Genomic DNA, 27395 nt, shown 5'->3' on the forward strand with positions numbered 1-27395 from the left:
GGGTAGAATGATCTTTTTACCCATAAATTTCCCATTTTAAATTTGAATTTGATGAATAACGATGATAAGATTGTTTCTCTTGGCTTTAACTTATATGTATCTGAGTCTTATATTCAAAGTACGCGATATTTAAAAAGTAGTTCGAACTTTTTGTCAATCTTATCAGCTAAAATAGATATCATAATACATTTATAATAAATAATACAGATTTATTTGCTTGATTAGTGCTACAATACTTTACACTGTATTTACAATGAACGGATGACGTCACCAAGACGCTAATGGCTTCCCCTTCCTAGTTGAAGTCTGAGGACTTACCGCCGTGCTGGACGCGTTTTGCCGGCTCGCCGCTGGACGTCAGTGGCTGACATGGTCCCCCATGGTCGGGGCATTTCCCGGCGACGTGTCCCCGGTCGTTCGCCCGTAAGAAAAACGTTGTTTCTTGGCCAGTTGTAGTGTCATTTCTCGTGCTATTCGTGCTAGCATCGGATGCTAATTGTTAGCATACGTGGCTATTGATTGTTAGCTAGTTTGGCTTTATTATACTTTATTATACTTTAATTATGTTCGTTTTTCTGACACAAATGATTGTTAGTTTTTTTGCTTTGCTTCCATTGTTTACATATCTATTATACATGCATAAAATACTTATTTACAACTCACTTACTCTAATAACCTTCAATATATCCATCCATTATCTGTACCGCTTATCCTCAGTAGGGTCGCGGGGGCGCTGGAGCTCACCCCAGCTATCTTGGGGCATATTACATTTTCTTATCATCATTGGCATATCCCACTCACACTAAAGCACTATTCACAGTGTTCATTTTACCTCTGAAAAGTAATGGGTCTAGGGGACTCGCATGCTCAAAAATCTATAGGTGCCGACAGAGATCTATGGGTCCCCAAAATTTTGCGTTACCGAGGTTGAAATTGTAAATCGGCGACAAATATCTAATATAAATCTATATATTCATTCAGTTTTAATCATCCAAGTTTATTGGTAATACAAATCAGTTTTCACTTCAAGATTTTTCAGTTCACAACAATATTGTACATTATACAAAATAATATTGCTGAAATAATTATATTAATCTATATTTTCATTCAGTTTTAATCATCACAGTTAATTGGAAATACAAAGCAGTTATCGCTTCAGATTTTTCAGTTCACGATATTGTAAATAATACAAAATAGTATTGCTGAAATATTAGTCTATATGTTCATGCAGTTTTAATCATCACAGTTAATTGGTAATAAAAAGCATGTATCACTTCAGATTTTTTCAAATATTCTTCGTTGTTTGCTGTCACGTCACAGTTGAAATGCCTTCTCAAGCTCCAATCCATTATCATCCTCCTCATAGCGTAACCAGGAATATAATTTAGTCCATTTTGGCAGAAAAGTCCTTTTCTTGCAAGGAGTATTCTTTTGTTTATTTTTTTTCGTCGAGTCGTTCGCTTCAACACACGTGTTTTCTTAGCCTCTCGTGTTTTCCTAGCGATCTTCCGAAGAATTTCTCCGCCGTTTTTTCGTGCCGGAATTATTGCCGTTGTTATCACTTTCTGCATTATGTTTCGACTTATTACTGACACTGAAGAAACTACCAATCTTGTGTTGATTTTCACCTTCCCTCGACGACAAGCACCACAACAATGACGTAATCTCGAATCAACGAGATCTCGTTTGCTGAGATCGGCGTGCAGACAAAACTCGAACCGCGAGACGAAAACAACAATGGCGGATCTGCCTGACAAAAAGTTTGGAGTGCGGTAAATCTTTGTTAAAAATAAAAGTAATCGTGTAATAATGACAATTTTGTGTCGAAAAAGTGGCGTCCCGGGGACGCACGTTGATTTGAGACTATGCGTCCCCAGCAAAAATGATGCGTCTAGGACGCAGGGACGCGGGCAAACGAAAACACTGTATTCATGTTGCAAAAAACCACTACTGACCTGAAAAATGGCAAATGGACTGTATTTATGTAACGCACTACCAGTCACCGAGGATCTCCAACGCGCTTCACAATGTACTTCACACTTTACCCATTCACACACACACTCACGCACCAATAGCAGAGTCAGCCATACCCTCATAATTGACGCATTAGGGTTCAGGTTCTTGCACAGGGACACTTATAAAATAAATAATTGAATAGTTCTAATAACAATTAATAAAATATATAATATGATTCGATATATTAATAATAATAACAAAATAATATTGTAATATATGTTTCCGTAGTGCAGTGGTTAAAACATTCGCCTCAAGGTCCCTGTTTGGAGACCGGGTGGAAACATTTATTGGTCTGGAGAGGGATGGGCGCCATCAGGCTGTAATTGCCCAAGACACACATCAGGAAATGGTGCCCGTGCAACACATGTAGTTAAGGGATAAAACCACAATCATAGTAATGTATAGATAATGGACAAAGTTACATCAAAAGTATTCGTCCAGTGGTCTTTTTATTCAATTACGAGCCTTACTATTTTACTATATTTATAAAATGGCACAGAATATGTATAAACTGCCTAATTATATAGAGTCACTAATCATTTCGAAGCTTTTTAAGATACGTATTTTGTTTGTGATTAGTACAAAGGGCTACCAGTTTGCTTTCCATTTCAATAAATAACAACTTATGTTATTCATATGTTATTTTTGTGTTATTACTAGGGTTTAATTATCAGAACTACTATTAAAACAAGCTCAGTCGTGCACTAAACATCTGCCTTGTTTAAGGGAAATGAGTGATTAACATTTATCAAGTATAGGCCAGTTTGAATTTATCATGTATTTAAAGACACCGATAATGTCAATTAACTTTCATGCCAGTTAGTAATCAAATCTCTGAGAAAATCACTAAGACCCATCACCAGTGAGCCATATTCAGAATGGGTCTGCAGGCTACTTAGCTGTTTTTATGGGGCTGTATGTTTAGGAAAAAGAACAACATCTAAAAAAAAAACCTTAAATATATACTTATAGATATCTCAATCAATGTATTACTGTAAGTGTAGTGGAATTATGAAACAATCTTTTGACGAAAAAATGCCCAATAGTCTCAGGTTTTACACATGTTGTTTTAAAGAGTAGAAGGACTGGAAAAGAAAAATAAACTCTGAAACTAAAATATTGTGAAATCAAGCAATACAATAATTTTATAAATTGACTCACACAACGATTGTAATTATAACGTAATTATGATAATTTGTTGATATGATTGATTTAAAAAAGCGCCGAGTTATTCTTGGGACAGGTCGCTTTTGGCTTCAATCTGTCATCCGTTTTTTCTTTTCAGGTGATTTGTATTTCGTGATATTATGTTTGTTGCAACATAATGGAAAATAAAAAAATAAAACAAGAAAGATATCTTGACAGGGATTTCAAAGGGTGTCAGGCACGGTTATTTAAAAATAAACCAACAAAAATTTACATCTCGATTTGTATTGTTAGTTGATTAAAGGGGCTGTAGGGAAAACTTTTCTACTTGATGACACCATCTCCTGGTTTAAATCAGTATTGCAACTTTTGTCAAGCTGCTTTTGTGGCGTGTGCAAGGATGTGCATTTCTTCGCCGCGCTTGAATAAACTTCACGGGTTTGCCTCGGTGTTTGGACTATATCTGAAACAGTCCTTTTCTTACTTTCACCATTTTCATGCTACACTAAAAAAAACACAAGCATGAAATTACTTTCCACTCACCTCCCCCCTTTCCTGCTTCCTAATGTGTCTGGAACATCTCTTATAAAAGTAAGATAAAAGCAGATAGGCGCAGTGATGAAAAACTGTAAAAGGTCTTCAGACTCAGTTGGGCATTGGTAAAACATAATAGAGGAAATATTCTACTTTCAACTCTTTAATGACACCTCAAACGATGCGCCCTACCTTTAAAGTTCATGTATGAAGTTTGATTATCTTATTTCAGTTATTTTTTGTGGTTTCTTGTCTTTTTTTTGTGACTGATAAATCGCAAGGAGTCATTCATTAAATATTTTCTTCAGTTCACATGGCGTGACCTCAACATGACTATGGACAGCTCACAGAAGGCTCTGGAAATGCAGTGGAAGGGGCAAGCCATCCCTTGAGGGGCAGCCGCAAGGGCCCGAAGAATTAGCCGAAGATGTGTTGCTTTCAAATGTTGCTGGTCGTCGTGCTTGTTGACCGTGTCGGATGTCAAGACAATCAGCAGATGACAACAGAGGAGAAGGACACAATCAGGTCTGATGTTTGTGTTATTCTATGCACAAATGACAAAGTCCGTGTTTTCTACATGATTTGTTTTTTTTTTAAATATATAAATGCGAAGTTTAACCTCATACCTGTCAAGCTCCAGGGCTCCATGCCCTTACAAACTGTCGTATTTTCCCTTACAAAATATAAAATAATCTTACACCATTTTTTTTTTCAAACGTGTTTAATTATGTAGTTTAACATGTTATATTGTACATGTGTTACGTTATATCATTCTGTACATGTTCTTAATATAAAAAAAAAATCATGAACAATTGTAATCAGCGTAACTAAAATATCCATCAATAAAACTTTAAATTTAAATTGGTAAATAAAGATATTTTTGGAGGAAAAAATTAGTTGGCATTTCTATTTTGTAAACCAAATTACAATATCAACCATTGATGTGTAGTGCCTAATTTCGACTCCCCTCCAAAATCCACCCCCCTCGCGTGAACGCGCATTCTGCTGCGCTTCCGACAAACCTTTATTGTTTTAATAAGCTGATGATATAGAATACGATTGCTATTTTCGGAAGCACAGCAGAATGCGCGTTCACGCGAGGGGGGAGGATTTTGCAGGGGAGTCGAAATTAGGCACTACAGTAGCAGACGCATGCGTACAGTAGCATCAAACACTCGCTTCATTTGCAACGAAAAAAACTATACCGCAGCAAACTCGTTTGACTTGATTGATTTGTTGTTTCGTGATAGTCAGTGTATACCGAATGGTACCCATAATTGACAAATTTGCGTTTTTCCGTACAGATTTTCTTGTACGTCGTACACGTCTTAAAATGCATAATAAACGTACTTAGTTGACAGGTATATAACCTAATCAGTGGCCATGGGGCGCCAGCACCGAGACTGAGAGGGCGCTAATTCAAGCCTTGGCCGAATCATACCTAAGACTTAGATAGGTACCCATTGCCTCCCTGCTTGGTTCTTAGCATTAGGGGTTGGAATTCAGGTTTAAGTGTCACTGTGGTGTGTGATTAGTTGCTATACAAATAAATGTAACTTGACTTTATCTTGGTATAAATCATCTCAAACGCCATGGTGTGCATTTGTGCTATGCATCTCTGTCAGTCAAAAGGGATCTTTCAGGCAGCCTCTCCTACAGTTGGTTGTTTTTGTGTTTGTCCTACCCCACCTGCACTGTGATTAGACGTCAGGGTAAAATGTGACACTGACAAAAATTGTGTTTTCCTCAAGTTGAACATTTTTCAACTCTCATTGACCTTCCATTTGTCTTTGTTAAACTGTATCCATGCACAAATTCATAGGAATATTTTGTTGTTCTTGTAGGGATCGAATTGTCGAGATGTTCGATCATGCTTATGGCAGTTACATGGTAAGTTGTTATAACTGTGCACTGGACTTCACCAGTGTGTTTCTGTGGCCCAAATCGCTGCCTTGGGTTGGATCTTTTTATCCACGTTGCAAATATTATTTTCCTTATTTTCAGAAATATGCTTATCCAGCCGACGAGCTGATGCCTCTGAGCTGTAGGGGGAGGATACGAGGCCAGGAGCCCAACAGAGGGGACATTGACGACTCCTTGGGAAAGTATGTACTAGGGGTGGGACGATATGCTTTGGTTACGATTCGATTGTATCACGATATTAAGATTCCAATTAGATTTATATCACGATTCTCGATAGGTGCGACTCTACAAGTACTGCAATTCGATACAACTGATGATTGCAAATTATTTTTTTTCAACTGAGACAATTAGAACATAACATTTACACTGTGCAACATGTTTACAGCCACGAAACATCATGGACTGAAATGTCAACGTAACACAAATGTGGTCCTTTGCCGCAGTGGGGAATGGGTCTGCGACTAAATTTGCAGACAGTTGTGGTCATGTCTAGCTCAGCCTTCTCGGGAACTGTATAAAAAAAAAAAATGTCTGTACAGACACTCCCCTACTTACGACCATTCGACTTACGTAAAACGGTAGATGCGGAATTTTTTTTCGGGATGACGAAAAATATCTGTACGTTGCTGTAAGTTTGATTTTGCATTGTGTGCCTTTTTCTAAAGACAGGACAGTACTGTAGTTCTTCTTTCCGCCACTACCTGCGTGTGGTGCTGTGAGAGGTCACCCAGCATCAACCCGGAAGTAAAAAAAAATCTGCTTCCTCTTTCTAGTTCGTATGTAAACATAGTGCTATGTGTATTGAATCTCCAGCGCTCAGATGTTTGTATTGTTCTATATCTCATGCATTCATTCAATATAGTTGATGTAAAGTGTAAAGCCGTTTCTTTTGAAATGAAAGTGGAATAAGAAAGTCGGAGATGGTTGAGAAAATGGTCGGAATGTTTTTTTTTGACCACTTTTACCACTGAGGAGGACCTCCTCCAAAAGTAAGTTACATTTAACTTTATTTATGTTTATAGAGCTTAGGTCGATATTAAAAAATGCCCAAAATAAAATCACGATACATTCATGGAACGATTTTTTTTCTGTCCCACTCCTAGTGATTACCATATTCTACGGACTATAAAATGCAAGTTTAAACCCGAAATAGGCCAGAAATGTGAAAGTTCACCTTATAACCCAGTTCACCGCAGAATACGGTGAAAATGAATGCAAAATATATATATATATATATATATATATATATATATATATATATATATATATATATATATGCGCGTGAATCACTACACAAAGTTTTACAGTATACTGTACTAGCTTATCCGTGCATTTATTGATCAATCGAAAAACATGGCTGACCAGAATGGCACAACATTGTAAGTAGCGAGAATCAGAATCAGAATCATCACACTATTTTTACTCACGTTGCCAGAAACGAATCTTTGAGAATGGGGAAAACAGAAAGTCGTTCTGAAAGATATAAGAAAACACCCAAGTCTAATTCATCATCAGTCATTGTTGGGGCGGCAGTAGCTCAGGAGGTAGAGCGCTTGTCTTGGGATCAAGGGATCCCAGTTCGAATCCCGGGTCGACCGTGTTACATGTCGAAGTGTCCTTGTCCCCTAATACCCCCAATAAGCAGGTTAGCGTCTTACATGGCTGCTATACAAGGCCGCTGTTGGGAAATGTGAAGCACATTGTAAAGAGCTTTGGGAAGTCATTGACTTGAAAATAATAATAATAATAATAATAATAATTTCCTTGTATAAGCGCTATATAAATGCAGATTATTTCATTTCATTGTGCATCCACCCCCAAACCCCCAAATATAGGCTATATTAATTGTAAAAATTACACATTTTTCTTTACAAACAACATACATTTTCGGGTACCAGTCTAAGTGATTATGACATGATTTGTTATTGATATCAGTAGAATCCCGTTGTAACCATTCTTTTGTTTTGTTTTTCACAGATTTTCACTGACTCTAATCGACACTCTGGATACACTAGTGGTGAGTTCTCACTTCTTTCCTTAACTCTGTCTCCCGAGCCTCCTTAAAACAGAAACTTTATGTCTCGGACAACAGGTTTTAAACAAGCTGGACGATTTCGAAGATGGCGTGAGGAAAACGGTACAGGACGTACGGTTGGACAATGATGTGGTGGTTTCGGTGTTTGAGACCAACATCAGAGTTTTGGGGTAATCGTGCCTAGACATTGAGATTCAGTCTCGTGATTAGTACCCAAAAAAAAAAAAGTTTACATGAAGTGGACATAATTTTTGCAGAGGGCTTTTGGGGGCTCACGTGATGGCGGTCCTGCTCCGTCAGCGTGGAGTCAGGATGCAGTGGTATGATGACGAGCTCCTCAACATGGCCACTGATCTGGGACATAGGTTACTGCCTGCCTTCAACACCTCAAGTGGCCTTCCTTACCCCAAGGTGCCCCTGAACTTACCTGGCTCAAAATCAAGTTGACCCCCAGGTTACGGCTTCCCTACGTTATGGTTTTTTTAGGGTATGTTGTGGAATATGATCAGTGATTCCCATGGAACTTTGTGAGACCCTGATTGGTTGGCAGTTTAAGGGGTGCAGGGGCATCCTCTCTCGGAAGAAAATGTTGTCCATTTTAAATTCAAACGCATCGATTTGGTGCATTTTTAGAGTCAAGTCACGTTTCTTTGTATAGCCCTTAATCACAAGAATTATCAAAGGGCTGCACAGACCATTACACTTCACTATCACCCAAGTTGAAGAAGAGAAACCAGAATTATGCAGGACATGTGGGCCTCGAGGACCACAGTGCCCAGGTCTGCTTTACAGGTTATTGTAACACGCAACCTATGAGCTACAGTTAGGGTCTCTGTCCACCAAAGTGTTTTCCTGCTTAGAGTGAATTTTTCTAATGGTTTGCAATGGCAGAGTCCCATTTTTTTTTTCTTCAATCAACAAAATTATTGTACATAAATGACGATCGTATATCGTTATGTTTTTCTCCCCACTGCAAAGAACAAATAGATAATACTAACTTTTCAATATTCATAAAGAAGCAACCCATTTGCCCCAGTGTCGGCGTTATTTTTAAGCAGACTTGTAGACAAAAGTGGCAACAATTTCAAGTATTTACAATCACTTTACCAAAAATGCATGCACTTTTGGTAAATTATTTTATATCAAGCCTCTGAAATACCAAAAAACAAAACAAAAAATACAAGGTGTATCGGACATCTTTATAAAGAATTTTAGATAGTATAAGAATAAAAAAAGGAAAAATAGAAGAGGAAAGAAAGCAAGTCTTCTGAGGATATGAGAAAGTTATTAATTCAGTTTTAATTTTAGTCCGCGTCTCCTGCCCTTTGTATCTACCTGCGAACTCCACTTTAACAGCTCAAGTTACGTATATTTATTTAATCATATACATGTATATTACATATCAAATATACTAACTACATACAGTTTGGTTACTAATGTTTAATTTCTATATCCACTCATTGCCATAGGTTTCTATCTCCCTTCTTGCAACCATTTTCCCTTGCTATCCCCACCTCAGAACGGCTTGATGTTTGTGTCTTGGGGGTCTACTGTAACTATTCAATTATAATTAAAGGGTGACACTTTGTATTGTTACCAAACTTAATACTAAAGTCAGTTGACCCCTTATGTCTTTCTTTTATTTCTAGGTTAATCTTCGTTACGGCGTGCATAACCCGCTTTCCCGCACGGGCACACAGTCGGACACTTGCACCGCTTGTGCGGGAACAATGATCCTGGAATTTGCAGCTTTGAGCAAACTCTCAGGAGAGTCCGTCTTTGAGGTACTTCCAAAAATCTTATTATTTAGTCTAGTTCTTCTCAACAGGTGGTTCAGGACACAAAAGATGGTTGTGGGTTAAATAATGCGAAGAAAAAAATAGAACTAAGGGTTAATTATATGTTTATTCTTTTTTAATATTTGACAGATGCAAAGGAGATTTCTTAGGATGCCTGTTTGTTGTTTTGACCATTACTTCTTTGTCTCTATCGGCAAATCATGTTGGTGTTCTTTGAAATTCCACACCCTTTACGGCTGACATTTATATACTCTGTAGTACATATTACATTTTGGGATGATTATTAAAAATGTGTCCTCAAAAAATGTTACTATTTTCTTGCAAACTTTGATATTTTTAGAATAAAATAAATTATAAATGAAAATGTATACTGCAAAAAAGGATATTTAGAAAATTAAGGGGAAACAAATCTAATAAAATTATTACAAGTAAACTGTTTCTATTATGTGGACATCTAATCTTGCACATTTTACATAATTTACTTCCGTCAAAATTCACTTTACATATTATTTTTAATAAAATATGATTTTATTTACAGAAGGACTATTCATCATTTGGAAAATATTTGTGTTGATAATGAAAGAAAAATAAATATTCTGCCCCATGCTAATTTGATTGTGCTTTCACCTCAAGTTAGTTATTCTCAAAAGATAATAATAATAAAAAGTAAAATGAAAAGACAATTTACTGGTTTTCTTTCCAGGACCATGCCCGTAGAGCTCTGGATGTTCTCTGGGAGAAGAGACAGAAAGAAAGTGACCTGGTGGGGACCATCATCAATATTCATAACGGGGAATGGATCAGGCGGGGTAAGGCCATGTCAACAAATATATTTGTCAAATATTTACAGTGAATTCCGGACTTCAAGCCACAACGTTTTTGTTACATTTTAAACACTGCGGCTTTAGATACAGTGCAGCTTTTTTGTGGTGACAGCGGGTTGCTTTTTTCCTCAAGTGTGCTCTAAATACAAATCACTGTGGTGAAAACATCTAAGAAGCCCTTCAAGAGAACTTAGTCCATGTTTTTGCCAACATTCATTTAATACATAACAAGCCAAAACGGGAGGTTTGACAGTACTGTATTGAATATTTACAAACTTTTCCACCTTCAAATTAAGTCCTCAATTTATACATCTGAATTGAACCGTAGTGGAAGTTATCAATCAGAAAAGCTATACTTCTTTTTCGTATCATCAGTGTCAATGTCAAGTAGGTAAAGTTACCTTTAATTCTTGAGAAAAGAATCAAGAGCGAATGCATTTTGGTTCGTTACCGCGGCAACCACCGATGACAACAACACAAAAAGACACGTCCCTGGCAATATTCTCCACAGTACGGTTGCCTCTGCGCTGTCATCTAGAAATATAGGGCTCACATTTTACACAACGCAGTCGTCATTCGCATTTTCTTTCGTCGTGGTTGTAAATGTGTTCAAGACTTTTCAATTGCCATCTTGAATGGTTACATGATCCGAAAATACGTCACGTAAACAACTCGGAGCTGAAGAGAAAAACGAGGCAGTTAAAAATGAAGTACGGTGTGCAGGGGGGCGGCGCTTATATTGTAAGAAATTAATGTGATTTAGGTCATACTTATGGCTGTTTAAGGCTTTAGATCAAGTCCTATTTTTCTGTATAGCCCTAAATCATAGAATGTCTCACACAGGCCACAATGACACCATCCCCTGATTTGAAACTGACAGGCGGGCGAGGAAAAACTCAAAAACCTCAGCATGAGGAAAATAAGAAACCTCAAGAAGGGGCCACACAAGTGGTAATCCCCCTTCTCGGAGGACCAGGCCGTAATAGATATTGCATTGGGTAACAATACACAACATAGTCAACATCAGTAAAATACATCAATAATAGTTACAATAGTACAAGAAGTCTATGACCGCAATAACGCAGCTTCCCATTTTAGCCAGCTGCACAAAGACAAAACTAAGTTTCGTTCTTAAAATTTGAGCTTGCAGCTTTTGATCAGGTGTGCTCTGTATCTGGAATTTACTGTACTCATTGGATATTGATAAAGTGTTACTAATATAATTTCGTTTATGTGGCATATTTGCAAATATAGTTTAAAAAGAGGACTGTGACCTAGAATATGCTTTAAATTGATGGCCGATGTGGTGTTTAACTGGTGTCAGGGTCTGTATTGGTTCTTGTAGTAATTGAAAATGCTTGAATTTTAATGTTATGTTTTCAAGGATAAAAAGGTGCGTGCATTTTTGGTAAAGAGCTCGTAAATGCTTGAAATTGTGGGCACTTTTTTCAATAAGTCTGCCTAAAAATGAAGCCGACACTGCATTTTTCTTCCCTCATGATTAACAGCAGCTAACGTTAGTATGTGTGGCATTGTCCTGTGAAGAGCCATCGCCCCCTATGGGTCGCACTAAAGGTGCATGCTACATATGGCACTATGCAATGTGTATAAGTGCAAAGATTATGTATCAATTATAGACATTTATTATAGGCCATGTGGATAATTGGTTTATCATTTTCCCATTGATGAATGAATTAATGAATTAAATTTCGGTCAGGAGAAAAAAAACAACAATATTAATGTAGCATGTCTGAAAAGGGGAAGGATGAAGCATACGCTTATTTACTCCAACCCCTTCAACTTCTTTAATACTTGTAACTCAAATGAGCTCTTCTGTGTATTTACATATAACAACTACCTCACGTCTATACATTGTCACATAGGTTCCTCGTGCAAGACATTTGGAAAATAATAATAAGAAGAGTAATGATTGTATATCCCGCTCTAAGCAAAAAGTAGACAAGAATAAATAGATAAATTAAAACTAATTAAAAAAAAATCTAAATAGCTTGAGAGGGGAGTGGGTAGCAGTTATGCTTATTAGGTCCAATCCCCCCTATTCACTCTTTTCTAATTAGTGGATGGAGTCACTTCAACATCATCATTATCATCACTATCACCTTTTTCTATTCTTTTTTTGCTTTTTCTTTTCACACTTGTAATGGGAAGAACTTTCTGCAACAGGAAAGCTACATGTCGTTTTTACCCAACACCCATATGGGGAGAGATTTGTCTGGAAAATAAATATATTTGCAATTTACTCAAGATCGAAAAATCATGTCTTGATAAATGTACATGCAAGATTTAAAAATCACATCTGTAAATCGCAGATATATTTGGGGGTCTCCAAAATACGTAATTCACACCGGAATTCTTCTTTCATGGTCCTGAAAAAAATCGGAAAATTGGATTTGAAAGTCCTTAAAAAGTGCTTGAATTTGGCCTTTAAAAATGTGTAAGAACCATGAATGTAAGAAATGAATGTGAATTTGTTTATCCTTAAAGGCTGTTTAAGCCACGGCTTTATTTCGGGTGCACAATGACAAAACTGAGTTTTGGTCTTAAATTTAAGCGTGCAACCTTTAATCAGGTACACTCTGTAGTCTGGACTTTACAGTACTCATAGAATATTGGCTAAGCGTTACAAATATAATTTACATATATGCAAATATGTAATATTCAAAGTGAGGACCATGTCCTCAAGTAAGCTTTGTACTAATGGCTTATGTAGGGTCTGTGGTAATCTGCTCTAAATTGTCATTTAATTGTGTTTGCAGAAAGCGGCGTCGGTGCTGGCATTGACTCGTACTACGAATACTTAATGAAGGCTTACATTCTCCTGGGAGACAAAGTTTTTTTGGATCGTTTTAACACTGTAAACGTTTTTCTTGTTGATACAATTGCTTCTGTATCATCCATGTTGCCCACTTATAATGGATTGTCTCCTTTTGCCATGCACAGCACTACAGCGCCATCATGAAATACATCAGTCAACCCCCCCTACTGCTTAATGTGCACATGCACGACCCAACCGTCAGGGCACGGAGCTGGATGGACTCACTTCTCGCCTTTTTCCCCGGCCTACAGGTTTGTTTGTCATTGCTTTTCGGAAAAAAATCCCAATTCACTGCAGCAATTGTGATCATTTTTGCACAGGTCTTGAGAGGAGATCTTAAACCAGCCATTGAAACGCACGAGATGCTGTATCAAGTCACCAAACAGCATAAATTTCTTCCAGAGGTAAGATTTTTTTTTTTTTATTCATCAATGACTTTTCTAATTTACGTTTTGATACTGAATTCTGCATTTTTTTTCTCTGCATCTTTATTGAAACTGCCTAACATACATTGTTTTTCTGTTATTGTAGTGTAGTTTAATAACTTTTTATTTCTCACACACATTTTGACAGAGGTTTGATTCCTCCATCATACAGCAACACAAACAAAAAATATCTACAATTGACTTACCCATAAGTAACAAAAGAAACAAAAAATGTTAATAAAATATATAAAATAAAAAGTGAGGTGTTTAGACATCAAGTAAAAATTGTGTGATAAGCTTCCATCTTTTCTCGAATTGATCTAGTTTCATTTGAAGTCTTGCAGTGATTTTTTTCCATAATGTACATTTGCTTTAATTTGTCTCTCCATTGTTTTATGCCAGGAGGTTGTGGTTTCAGCCAGGACACTGATCATTTTCTTTTCTACCAGAAGCATAACCTTTAGTATAGACCGTATTTTCCGTACTATAAGGCGCACCTAAAAGTCTTAATTTTTTTTAAAAGCTGACCATGCGCCTTATAATACAGTGCGCCTTATATATGGCTCAATATTAAATTCGCATGGTCTTGCAACTTACGCAACAGCCGCCGACTCGATTTTCCCCCGAACGCGGAGTAGTCCGCGGTGTATGCTGGGATTTATATACCGGCGTTTCATTGGCTAACCAATGTGTCAATCATCGTTTGAATCGATCGCTATTGGCTAAAGTTATTGGGAGCCTCGGATTGGCTAGAGGGCCAAAACAAACCCTGCAATTGGCCGAAAAAGATGTGTCAATCATTCGTTAAATCGATCGCTATTGGCTGAAGTTATTCGGAGCCTCGGATACGCTAGAGGGCCAAAACAAACCCTGCAATTGGCCGAAAAAGATGTGTCAATCATCCGTTACATCGATCGCTATTGGCTGAAGTTATTCGGAGCCTCGGATATGCTAGAGGGCCAAAACAAACCCTGCAATTGGCCGAAAAAGATGACTGAATAGCAAGCTTGCTAAACGACGCCATAAAGAAACATGTTTCATTAGTCTGTATTTGTAAATGTTTTACTCTCCTGGATTTACTACACTCACAGTTGTAAGAAGACCATGATTGCGTATCATTATTGAACGTGAGAACTTAGGTGAGTTATGCGGCTTTATATTTTCCCGGTATCTTGTTTTAGAACGATCTTGATGTTGCTGTGATGAGTTGAGTGAATTAAACTCAATTCCAAGTGTTTATTGTCATATGCACAGTAAAGTTGCGAGTGAAAAAGAAAATAGAAACTAAGGAATGGTTGGCATTTCTTGAATTCCAAGACTTTAACCTTCCGAATGATATTTGAAATGATGCATTTAAGTGACATCGTACGGACACCGCATCCGCACGTGTCTACGACACGTATTTGCTTCTTTGCAAGCTTTGGGAATGTTAAGGGGGTAATCAGTTTGACTTAATCATCTGACTGTTTTGTCCACGTTCCCATTGTAGCGCCTTATAATCCGGTGCGCCTTATCTATGGAAGATATAGGACCAAAAACTATTTTTTTGGGGGTGCGCCCTATAACCCGGTGCGCCCTATTGTGCGGAAAATACGGTATTTATGTTGACCAGTCAATAATTCTTCTGGCAAAATTCCTAATACATAGGTCACTGAGTCCAACCGCAACTCCCAACCAATAATTAATTTTATTTCTGTCTGAATACTTCTCCAGAAATTTAATATTACAGGGCAATTCAAGAAAATATGCGAAAAATCTCCGACCCTCCCACAGTTACGCCAACATAAATTTGAGGTATTTTTATATTTTGAAGTGATAGAGGGTGAATTCTCGTTTTTAAAGCCCCATTATGTTATATACTGTATAGTGACCTTTAGACAAAGACAATGTATTCAAATTAATAAGTAAAAATGCTTGCACTCTCACAAAAAAGATTTTAAGACATTTTAGAAATGTGTAATTAAATCACACAACTTTGAAAAAGCTGCCATCTTTTGCTGCCAATTAGATTAATACGAAAGCCCAATCAACTATTTTGTGAAAGTAATGACACTGTTTCCCTCTCTAGCCACTCATGTTAGCCACTTGGTTGCAGACTATGGCTTGCCACTGGCTATTGTTTTTGTTAGTTGCTTTGTGTAAATAAAGCTTGCTTCTTACTTTAGTGTCACTTACCATGCACTGCAGAGCCCTGCATGTGAAGGTTGAAAGTCCCACTTTTATTTTCCCACTGTTTCCTTCTCTTGCCACTTGGTTTTAGGTTACGGCTCGCTATTTTTATTGTTAGCTGCTCCTGATTTGTCCTACAGTGTCACTAGCCTTCCACTGCTGCTCTTGCAAGCAAATGTTGCTGAGTTCTGTGATTAAGGGTCCCAACCTGTGACAAATTCCGGTTTGCTCTATTCATCTTAGACTGGAACTTTTTAGTACCTTCTCCCACTAGCCACTAAAGTTAGCTACTTATTCAAGCTCTGACCAACTTCGACTATTCACTCTTTTCAGCTCCTTGCAAAAGTGTATTCTTTGGGCTTCCCTGGTGCATCTTATTCAAATACATACATTTCAGCTCTATTCTAAATTACAGTAACCTCTCGTAGTGATACATTACACTCTGTCACCCTATACAGCTAATATTAAAATGGCAGGAAGTCTAATAATCCTCGGAATTTAACCTTACCCTGCATTAACGTTTTCATTATTTCCCTCCGTAGGCTTTTACTACAGAATTCCGAGTTTACTGGGGCCAACACCTCCTGAGACCAGAGTTTGCTGAAAGCACCTACTACCTCTATGAGGTAATGAACTTGACTGATGGTAGCCAAATTAAAGCCATGCAGTGATTTTTGTTGTGTGGCAGAGTTATATTAATTGATGTGTGGTTTATAGGGAAAAAGCTACTCATTTAGGCTAAATCAAGTAAATTCAAACACTTAGAAATAATAGTTTGCTATTCATTCACTACCTTTAGATAAATTCTATTTCATTTAGATTCGTACGTACAATCAAATGTAATTATTTTAGAGTTTATTTTATTGATCAAGCTTTATAAGAGCTGTGTTATTCTGCAGGCCACCGGCGACCCCTACTACCTGAGGGTAGGTCAGTCTATCGTGGAAAAACTCAACGCTTATGCCAGAGTGCCTTGTGGCTTTGCTGCAGTGCGAGACGTCCGCACGGGGACGCATGAAGACCGGTATGGCCCTCTTGTAGTTTTCCGACCTTAGCTCAATTTTTGGCACTTTTACAAGCTTTTGCTGATACATGTTTTCTTTCCTTTACTGACAGGATGGACTCGTTCTTTCTGGCAGAGATGTTTAAATATTTGTACCTGTTGTTCACGGAGAAGACGCAGCTGCCCATTAATATCGACGACTACATCTTTACCACCGAGGCCCACCTTCTGCCCGTGTCTCTGTCAACCTCAGCTTCATTATGTCATGGCAACAAAACGGTCAGTGGGCTCAGTGCCTAAAGGCGAGGCTTTCGTATGTTCAGGTTGAAGAAAAAAAAAAAATACACTTTCCTTTAATTCTTTTTTTAATTTAAGATATTTCAAGATATTTTTTCTACTTGTTTTTCTTGTAAAGTAAGAAAATACTTAAGATAAGTTAATTTATTTACTACAGCAGATAGTTTAGCTCATTTATGTATTTTTGTCCTTTTGGGGAGAAAATTATTATTTATTTAATTATTAACCATCACCTATATCAGAATTTTTTGATCATTTAAGCCATGTCTTGTCAATTATTTTCTGTCATGCCACACCCTCAGAAAGAGTAATCTTCTCATCTTCATGTTTTTTCCAATTGATCACATAATATTGGTGGGGACAATTGAAAGATTGCTAAATATTGGTGGTAATACGTCACCTCCATCCATGCCAAATCTATGCCTTTCAGCACATTTTCTTTGAAAAGAAAATTTAAACATCTTATCAGCGTGATTGGGTTGGAATGTCTGTAAGTGATAGCTTAATGTATTTGGCATCATGCTGTCCGCTGCCAACATTTTTAACATAGCAAGCACACTGGTCTTTGCTCGTCTACCTCCGTGGTCGCAGTAAAGTGCTATGTACGCTTCGTCAAAGTTCCTCGTCATAACTTTCGGGAGGAGACTATCATATCTTTACCCCGTCTCTCTTTGCTTATGTTTTGTCTTTTTTCACAAGGGAAACAAGTTACAAACATATATTAAAATAAATAAAATGTTCCTTTTGTTTAGGACACTCATCCTGTGGCCCACGAACAAGATCTCTTCACGCACACCTGCCCGAGCACAGAAACATTGTTCCCGAACAACCCTTCTTTTGCAAAAAGCATCCGGGACAGCTACAAGTATCTGACGGGAGTGGGGCGCGCTGTCCACCCTTTTCATACCAGGTGTGAACTTTTTTCCCCCCTTATTCTCTTTCAAGGAAAAAAAATACCATCTTTCTTTTCCACAGAGAAACTGAGTTACCATTTGAAGATGGTACCATTGAACCACTGGAATTCCTGAAAAGTATGGGAGTTCCTTTTACACCGCTCAAAGTTTTCAGCCCAGGAGAGACCAGCTGGGTACTTATTGAATCACTTTATGCAGTAGACCCCCAGGATATGATGTGAATCAGTTCCAAGGTGGCGATCGTAAGGTGAAATGTTCGTATGGGGGGATAAAAAGCTGTGGTAATTGGCTAATGCATTCCAAATCCGGTATTGAAGTAAAGAAATTAAGCATTATTATCAAATAGTATATGGTAAGTAATACTTATATGTAAAATACATTTATATCACTAAATAACAACGAAAATAAATATACACGTGAAAAACAAATTTTGATCTTCCCTTTGTAATGTGAATTGAGTTGGTATAGTGGAGTTAGTGGGTGGATGCAGAGAAGAGAAGGGATGGCTGATTTGAATTAAAACTGATTTTAAAACTTCCACCTGTAAGGATATTCATGCCATTTTAAGACTTTATTGCTTTGATCATATATGTTGGAATCGAACCGGGGTCAGAGTGGTGAGAGCACAAACTTCTAAGTACTAAACTACCATTGGTATAGATTACATAAGAAAAGCAGTAGGTTTAATCATCTCGCACTATTTTTAGTCATGGTACCAGGAACAAATGTTTTTTTCGTTTTGCGTTTCACTTGTCACAATGACCATAAATTCCATTCTATTCTTCTATTCTAAGCATTATAAGTTACACATTTATTGTCATTGTAACATTCGTCTCTGGTACAGTGACTAAAGATGGTGTGATAATGAAATAAAAACCCAATACTTTTTCGAAGGTCATTTATATCACTCGTGGTTCAGTGGTTGGAGTGTTTGTATCTCATAATAACCAATATTTTGCGATAATAAAACCTTGTATAACGTCCACGCAAACTATAAGTTCTTTTCTAGGTATTATGTGCGTTATACACAAATAAATACGGTAACTTAAAAAACCCCACCTCAGATTACGTCCAAATGCATAAAAAACTAGAAATATGAATCCACTTTTTTATCAACTTTTTTAGGATGACAGAATAGTGTACCGGATGAAATTAGTGGCAGATGTCAAAGAAACACTCAAAGAGGAGGAAGTGGTGCCTCATATCGTCCAACTCATATCCCCTCCCTTTCTGGGGAGGACGGTGTTTACGGCAGGACCTGCCAAATTCGGGATGGACCTTACCATGCACGAGCACGGGGTGAGTTTCCCATTTATACAAGCACACGTGTGTAGCTTTTTACACAGAGTGATATACAATGGTACCTCTACACACGAGTTTCATTTGTTCCAGGATCGTGCTTTTGCCTCGAATTACTTGTGTAATGAGAACATTTTCCAGAGATGAAATAATTGAAAACTAATGAATCCATTCCAGCTCTCAAAAAGCATCCAAGTTAACCCGAAATAGCCGTAAAACATTTCTTCCTAATCACCACATTCAAATTGCAATTAAACATGACTATACAATAAGGAGATAGATAGATAATCATCTCATTTATCTATCTATCTATCTATCTATCTATCTATCTATCTATCTATCTATCTATCTATCTATCTATCTATCTATCTATCTATCTATCTCTATCCATCCATCCCAGTGATATCCCTCGCGAGGGGTGACCAACCATACACAAAAACAAAGAAAAGGAAAAAGTAGCAAAAAACACAAAAAATTTGACCATGGCCAACCCAAATGCCCAAACACCCAAACAAGTTAGGCACCTCGGCACCCAAGTCGGTCATGCTTTCGTCCCTCCAGATGAAACGGGACACAAGAAAGTGGCTGTATCACTCGGGTCAGGGTGACACAACACACTCTTCTGTTCAACAGCAGGGCCCGACAGCTTTCACTGGTTTACCCCTGCCGCATTATACAGGTGCCCTGCCCATCCCCTTCTAAACTTCCCAATATACTTTGACAACACCTCTCCACTCATTCCTATCACCAACAAGAGCTCTAGCTTACACTACATTTAGACCTTTTTCTTCCAGTACACTCATAACACCATACATCCACGTCAATTGGTCCTGAGGTGAGGGGCCCTCTCACTCTAGCAGGTGTAAGAATTCTCCCACCGTGGTCTGCTGCGTGTCGTAAGAGGTTACTAAAGTGGAGGGAGCGATGGGACTGGGGACCCTCTATTCTTTATATCTACTCCCTAAGAGACCGCAAGGCAAAGTAAGGAGAGGGGAGACCGAAAGGTCTTGCAAACCCTAGTTATAGGGTCACTAAATGTGAGAGGATGTGGAAGTGAGATGATATTAACAAAATAAAATGTTTATTATGACTTACCCTGGAGGTACTCAGCAGGGGGTGTTGGGTTGGTTCTAAGTTGCAGCCCTACACATTATCGTTTTCCTTTTCGGAAATCATTGGGGTCACAAAATACACAAAAGGGAGATGCAATACCACAACAAAAAACTTGCTGTGTAATATTAACAAGCCTGCGGGATTAGGCATCAGATGGTGGGAAACACAAGCACAAACTTTGACGAGCTGATGCTGGTAGTGAGCAGTTAACTCATGTCTAGTAGTAAGCCTCTATTTGTTGTTTGGCAAGATTGGTTTTCCAAATATATCTCGTGTATCGAAATTCTCGTGTGGAGAGGTGCGTGTATATGCCTCTGGGAATGCTCGTAACTTGCATTTCCTTTCTAATGTTTGGCAAGATTGGTGTTCCAAATGAAACTCGTGCATCGTGATTGTCTTTTAATAACCGTACCTTAAAATCCACCTACGCGGCAGGTTAAGGGCAAGATCGCAAAGGCGTCTCCTTACTCAGCTTGCAAGCCGATAGAAAACGCAGCCGAGCTTCAAGGCAACGTGGCCGTGGCGCTCCGCGGCTTCTGCTTGTTTTCTGCAAAAGCGCGCTGGCTGCAGGACGCGGGTGCCATCGGAGTCATTATAATCGGTGAGCGCCATTTCTACTGCCGTCCGAACACGATATCGGTTTTCTGTTATCGCCTTTTATTTCAGACAACCAGGAGGGAAGCAGCAGCAAGGAAACGCCGCTTTTCCAAATGGTAGGCGACGGCAGCCCTACAGATGACATCGCCTTGCCGGCCGTATTCCTCTTTAGCCGCGAGGGTGCGGCGCTAACTGCCGCCTTGGAAGAACACTTCAACGTAGAAGTGCTGCTGCTGTCGGAAGAAAAGCGTTGGGGTGAGGTTACCAATAGTCACGATTTCTTTAACCTGATTTGTTTTCTGCAATCAGGGAGTTTGAAAAATGTATGATCCAAAAAAAATCGTGATTAACACATAATGCACAAAACTAATATGTAAAATGTAAGAGATGTTGAACTTAAAGTCTCAGTGTGTATTATATAGCGAGCCTTAGTGGTTTAAAAATGGGTGGGTAGGTAAATTCCCTTAACTTAATCCAAAACTATTGATTAAAAAAGAAGCAAAATCGCATTTACTTTGACTCTTTCCTTGTTTGTTTGTTTGTTTGTTTGTTTTTATCTATCTCTGTTTGTTTGTTTGTTTCTATCTATATCAAAACTGTTGATTTAAAGTGAAGCAAAATCACAGGTACAGACACTGCCCTACTTACGAACGAGACTTCTGGACAATAGTTCATAAGTTGAATTCGTTCGTCAGTTGCTTCAGTGCTATATTTTGTATGTTTAAGGTTTGTATAAGTATGTTTAAGGCTTGTATAAGTGGATTGTTTGGTATTAAAAAAATAAACGCTTCATGAAATAATATGCTCTATAAACATAAATAAAGTTGAGTTCAACTTACTTTTGGAAGACGCGCTTCAAGAGGTCCTCCTCCGTGGTAAAAGGCATCAAGCTTTCTTATGGGGCGGCAGTGGCTCAGGAGGTAGAGCGCTCGTCTTGGGATCAAGAGATTGCAGTTCGAATCCCGGCTCCTTTGTGTTACATGTCGAAGTGTCCTTGGGCAAGACACTGAACCCCCAATGCCCCCAATAAGCAGGTTAGCACGGCCGCTATTGGGAAATGTGAAGCACACTGTAAAGCGCTTTGGGAAGTCTTGACTTGAAAAGCGCTATATAAATGCAGATTATTTCACTTTTATTTCAAAAGAAACAGCTTGCCCCTTCTTTACACTTCACAAAAACCATTTTGAATGGATGCACCAGATTTTAAACAATAAAAATGTCAAAGTTCTTAGCGCGCTGGAAATACAGTATAGTATGTCGACACACGAACTAGGAAGAGGAAGCCGTATTTCTTCTTCGGGGTGGATGCTAGGTGACCTCTCACAGCGCCACCACATAAGTAACCTGTATAGTTTTGTGTTAAAAAAATAAACATTTCATACAATGATTTGCTCTATAAAGATAAATAAAGTTAAGTTTAACTTACTTTTGGAAGATGAGCTACAACAGTTAGGGGACTTCCTCCTCCTCCGTGGTAGAAAGTGGCAGAAAAAAAGCGATCCGACCATTTCTCAACCGCATCAAGCTTTCTTATTCCACTTTCATTTCAAATAAACCGGCTCGCCTTTTCTTTACACTTTACACCAACCATATTGAATGGATGCACGAGATATTAAACAATAAAAATGTCAAAGTTCTTAGTGCGCTGGTGATACAGTATAGTATGTTAACTCACGAACTAGGAAGTGGAAGCGGGATTTCTTTATCAGGGTTGATGCTGGGTGGCCTATCACAGCGCCACACGCCGGTAGCGGCGTAAAGAAGCACTAGAGTAATGTCCTGTACTCAGAAAAAGGTGCACACGAACAAAAACTTTTAGCAATGTCCGAGGATTTTTCGTCATCCTGAAAATTTTTTTTCATATCTACCGTTTTTTTCTATCTGGAATGTTCTTAAGTAGGGGAGCTTCTGTACTTTCAATCTTCCTCTGTTTGTTAATTTTTTTGTTTGTTTCTTTTTTGTTACTTATTTGTTCTTTCCTTCCTCCCAACATCCCTATCATCCAAACCTCCTCCCTCAAAAACTGTTTCATCATCAGATACACCAAATCGTTTATTCCCTCGTCATGCTTTTTGCGTTTATATCTTTCAAGACGATATTTTTTTAGTTTTCTCGATTCACTAACATTCATCTCTGGTGGACTGAATACAAATAGTGCGATAATGAGATAAATGGTAAATGGTTTGCATTTATATACCGCTTTTCAAGTCAATGAAGACCAAAAAGTGCTTCACACTTACCCATTCGCACACACACACACACACACACACTAATAGGGAGTCAGCCGTGCAAGGCACCTACCTGCTTATTGGGGGCATTAGGGATTCAGTGTCTCGCCCAAGGACACTACGACATATAACACGGAGGAGCCGGGAATCGAACCTGCGACCTCTTGATCCCGAGACGAGTGCTCTACCTCCTGAGCAAATGCTAACATTTTCCTATGTCATCTACATAAATAAATATGACCTGACTTGACTATATCACTGGTGATCTCGTGGTTAGAATTCGAGGCTCTCACTGCCGTGACCCGGGTTCAATTTCCGTTGCATGTTTTGCGATGGTGATCAGCGCTATTTTTTGACTGCATACAGTTTAGAATTGTCAAACCTTATAACGCGAGTTCTTGTTTAGGTGAAATAAATGTGTGTCGCAAACGAATACAAATGGTAATTCTCACTATTAGTGATGCATAAAAAAAAAAAACCATCTGCACTGCAATATAATGCAGAAATTGCAAGGCATGGATAAACCTGCTAAGGAATTTCAGACACTGATGTGTATTTTATGAATACTTATATTTATAAACTTCTATTTGTTGTCTTTCCCCATCACTATCCAGGTAAGACGGATCACTCTAATACGAAAGCCAAACTTTGGGAAGATGCGGACTTATACGAGGAACAGGAGGAAATGACTCTCAGATGAGACGACAGCATCCAATGTGAGAAAAAGAGCACGACAGCACGCCCGTTTCTGAAAATAGAAACCGTGGACCGCAGGGGGCCTCGAGCCCCTCAGAGAGCGTAGGGCTACGCGTCATAAATCGAGCTTTAATCTTCTCTTTTTGAGAAAGTAGGTCATTCCGGCCTGACGTTGTCCACGTTTTGATGAATCGGGGCTCACTATGCCTGACTGAAACCACATCAAGACGTGAGGATGCTTCACCTTCCACAAGGGTTCATTTTCAAATAGGAACATGTGTTCCGATGCAATGTTTCATCGACTAGATCAGGCATGTCAAACGTACGGCCCACGGGCCGGATCCAGCCCTTTGGATTATTTAATCCGACCTGCCCTCAATTTCAGAGTACAGCCCCTTTCTGAATTCTTTCTTTTCTTGTATCACTCAGATCATCAAACCTATTTTAATTTCACACCGAGACAAGCCAGGGAAATACAAAATGCAGTTTTGAAATGTTGATTCAATTGATAAAGCCCCCAGTGTGTAATATTTGATGCGAACGAAAACAAGTGCCCCAGAGCACAGCGTAGCAGCAAAGTTTGCACTATAAAAAACAACATTGGTGTGAGAGTTCAGGTATTTTTGCCCAGTATTCGAATTGTTTTTTTTTTTACTGAATAAAAGTGTTTGTACCACTAGGAGGCACATTACACCCTGTCCCTATAAGGCACAAAAAATAAATCAAAACCTATCTGTCCCTATGTAAAGTAACTGAGACTAAACACAGTTTTAGGAAAGCTGAGTCAATTCCACATACTTTATTATTATTATTATTATTATTATTATTTTTATTCATTTCAAACCAGTACGTAAATTAAAGTTAAATTTCTATATTTTTTATAGCTCCCTTTTGAGTTTGTATAGCAGGGCGGGTTGGTTCAGGTGTAAAGCTGCAATGACTCAACTGTTAAAATAAACCAATTAACGCATTCAACGCCAAGCATGAAGATCATTCTTTCCCATCGTTTGCGAATAAATGTTATCCTGAGAAAAAGAATGACTGAATGATAAAGCAAAATACTGAAAAACGACTGGAAGCTCAAAATTTTGAGTTGACATCCTTTTACTGATCCGGCAGGCCTGAGAACCAAAAGTCTGGATCCGGTCCCAAAGCCAAACTGAGTTTGACATCCCAGGTTTAGATATTGCACCTTTTTAATAATTTGTTTATTATAAAATTGAATACCTGCCAGGGAAAAACATCAGGGAATTTTGAAGCAAGTTGTATTACTATGATTGAGAGAATGTGTGTCGCGATATTTTCCACTACGATCCATAAGATTCCGGTCTTAATCGTAAAAGATTATATAGTAGACCCCACGGGGTTAAATAGCCACTCAAAAAAAAGGAGAGAAGACATTAATGAATTTTGCTAGGTGAACAGAAGCGCTCAATAATTGTTAAAATAACCCAACACTGGCATTAGAAGCATTCTTCATTGCAAGCCGGCAGAATAAAAACAAACACTCGTTTCGAATAAACATAAAATAATTTCATATCAGCTGGCAATGAGCTAACTAAGCTGGGGTTGAATGAGTTAAATAGAATTATATATACATACACAAAAGATGACATTTTATTTACCTTTGTTGTGACGTGACTAAAGCTGGTACAGCGGAGTTAGTGGGTGGATGCAATGAGGGGAGTAGACCATAGATTAACATAAAACTCAAAACTTTGATAGTTGTTTCAATCGTTGATTGGTTGCGGCCATATATTTTTTTTTGCGAGAGGAGCCATTTTTGTGCTTTAGCGTTTTCCATATTATTGAAACTCCCTGGCATTTAAAATATACACATTTTTATCACATTTTCGGACGTCTCACTTCGTATCCATGGTTATCAGGTTTTTGTTTCTGAATTTAGCATCACTGGAAGTCAAAAGACCCATAACTAATACATTCAGTACAAAAAAAATTCAATACTGGATAGCACCAACTGGCAAACTCAAAGCACAGCTCAACTGATAATAGAGAAAGGCATTATGGGAAGTAGTTCAGCCATGCCTGCATTTCCATAATCCCGTGATGCAAACCAATAGCAGATTAGCATTTTAGGACATCGACCAATAAGAGACGGACATCTAAACTCTTGTTTATATCGTATAGTGGAAAAAATGCCTTAAAGTGGGACGGAAAATACCCCTTATTCCAGACCGTGAAGTGATAACGTCCTAAGGTGGTGTCACTATATCCCGGGGTCTACTGTACTTAAAACATTATGGCCATTAAGTTACATTCAACTAAACGTGATTCAGTTTGTATAGTTCATTTGCTTTTGATGCCATGAAAAGAGTATTATTAGCACTCGTTTATTCATAACTAGTGTGTAATATATAGCAACCTCTAGTGGTTTAAAATTACTTCGTTCATTAAAAAAACGTGCTATCTCATGAACATATATTTAGGTTTAGAAATTTGTCTTCAGACTACACAGTTTGAAGAAGATCACATGTTAGACTGCCATATTTCTACAAGAGAAGCACAAATGAGCATTATATGAATTGGGAATGTTGCTTCACTGTTTCCCTCTCTTGCCACTTACGTTAGCCAGTAGGCCGAAAATAATAGCTTGTTCCAGTGATGCTTTTAGCTCTTGACCTCCGCTTAACTTTCACAGCTGAGTTCTACATATAATGGTCGTGGAGTCCCGTCATTTAGTCATCTTCCACATTTTATCACTGCTTCATTCTCTAGCCACTCGTGTAGAAAATTTGTATAGCTCACCAGTAGCTCCTATTTTTTATTGTTATCTGCTCCTACTTCGTCTTTGAATTTCATTGCCTTCTGCCGCTTGTCATGCAAGCTAACGATGAGTTCTGTGATTCAAGCATCTCCAACTTTTTTGTCAACGATTTCCTTCTGTAGTCACTCATGGAGACCACTTGGCTGCAGGCTGTGAGTTGTCGGTAGCCACTATTGTTATTTTCAGTTCCTCCTGCTTCGTCTTTTAGTGTCACTCTTCTTCTGCAGCTGGTCATGCAAGATAACGTTGCCGATTCAGGCATCTCCCACTTTTTTCAACTGTTTCCTTCTCTAGCCACACATGTAGACTACTAGGCTGATATAGTTATTATTAGCAGCTCCTGCTCCATCCTTCACTGTCACTCGCTTTCTTCACCAGGTCATGCAAGCTAACGTTGCTGTGTTCAGTGATTCAGGCGTCTTCCACTTTTTTCAACTATTTCCTTCTCTCGTCACTCATGAAGACCACTTGGCAGCAGGCTGTGGCTTGCCGGTAGCCACTATTTTTCTTTTCAGCTGCTCCTGCTCCGTCTTCTAGTCCTACTTGCCTTTGTCGTGCAAGCTAGCGTTGCAGATTCAGGCGTCTCCCCACTTTTTTCCACTGTTTTCTTCTCTAGCCACTAATATAGACAACTCGGCAGAAGGCTTTGGCTTGCCGGTAGCCACAATTTTTTTAGCTGCTCCTGCTCCGTCCTCTGTGTTACTTGCCTTTGTCAAGCAAGCTAACGTTGCAGATTCAGGCGTCTTACACTTTTTC

General features: G+C 38.5%; 1 protein-coding gene across 1 annotated transcript; it reads left to right on the forward strand.

Annotated features, from left to right (window-relative positions):
* The first annotated feature begins 273 nt into the window (after positions 1 to 273).
* Positions 274 to 24892, forward strand: LOC148350252 (ER degradation-enhancing alpha-mannosidase-like protein 3). The gene is made up of 21 exons (XM_088356160.1): positions 274 to 423; positions 4005 to 4221; positions 5541 to 5586; positions 5701 to 5801; positions 7597 to 7636; positions 7712 to 7824; positions 7912 to 8065; positions 9304 to 9438; positions 10157 to 10262; positions 13055 to 13152; positions 13239 to 13364; positions 13434 to 13517; positions 16250 to 16333; positions 16607 to 16731; positions 16824 to 16989; positions 17760 to 17917; positions 17983 to 18094; positions 19047 to 19220; positions 20769 to 20934; positions 21000 to 21185; positions 23773 to 24892. The coding sequence occupies exons 2-21, from the start codon at positions 4124 to 4126 to the stop codon at positions 23856 to 23858; spliced, it is 2358 nt and encodes a 785-aa protein (XP_088212286.1). The 5' UTR covers positions 274 to 423; positions 4005 to 4123; the 3' UTR covers positions 23859 to 24892.
* Positions 24893 to 27395: the final 2503 nt, after the last annotated feature.

Source organism: Urocampus carinirostris, chromosome 16 (genome assembly GCF_059441175.1).
Source record: "Urocampus carinirostris isolate Australia breed hairy pipefish chromosome 16, RoL_Ucar_1.0, whole genome shotgun sequence".
Classification (NCBI taxonomy): Eukaryota; Metazoa; Chordata; class Actinopteri; order Syngnathiformes; family Syngnathidae; genus Urocampus; species Urocampus carinirostris.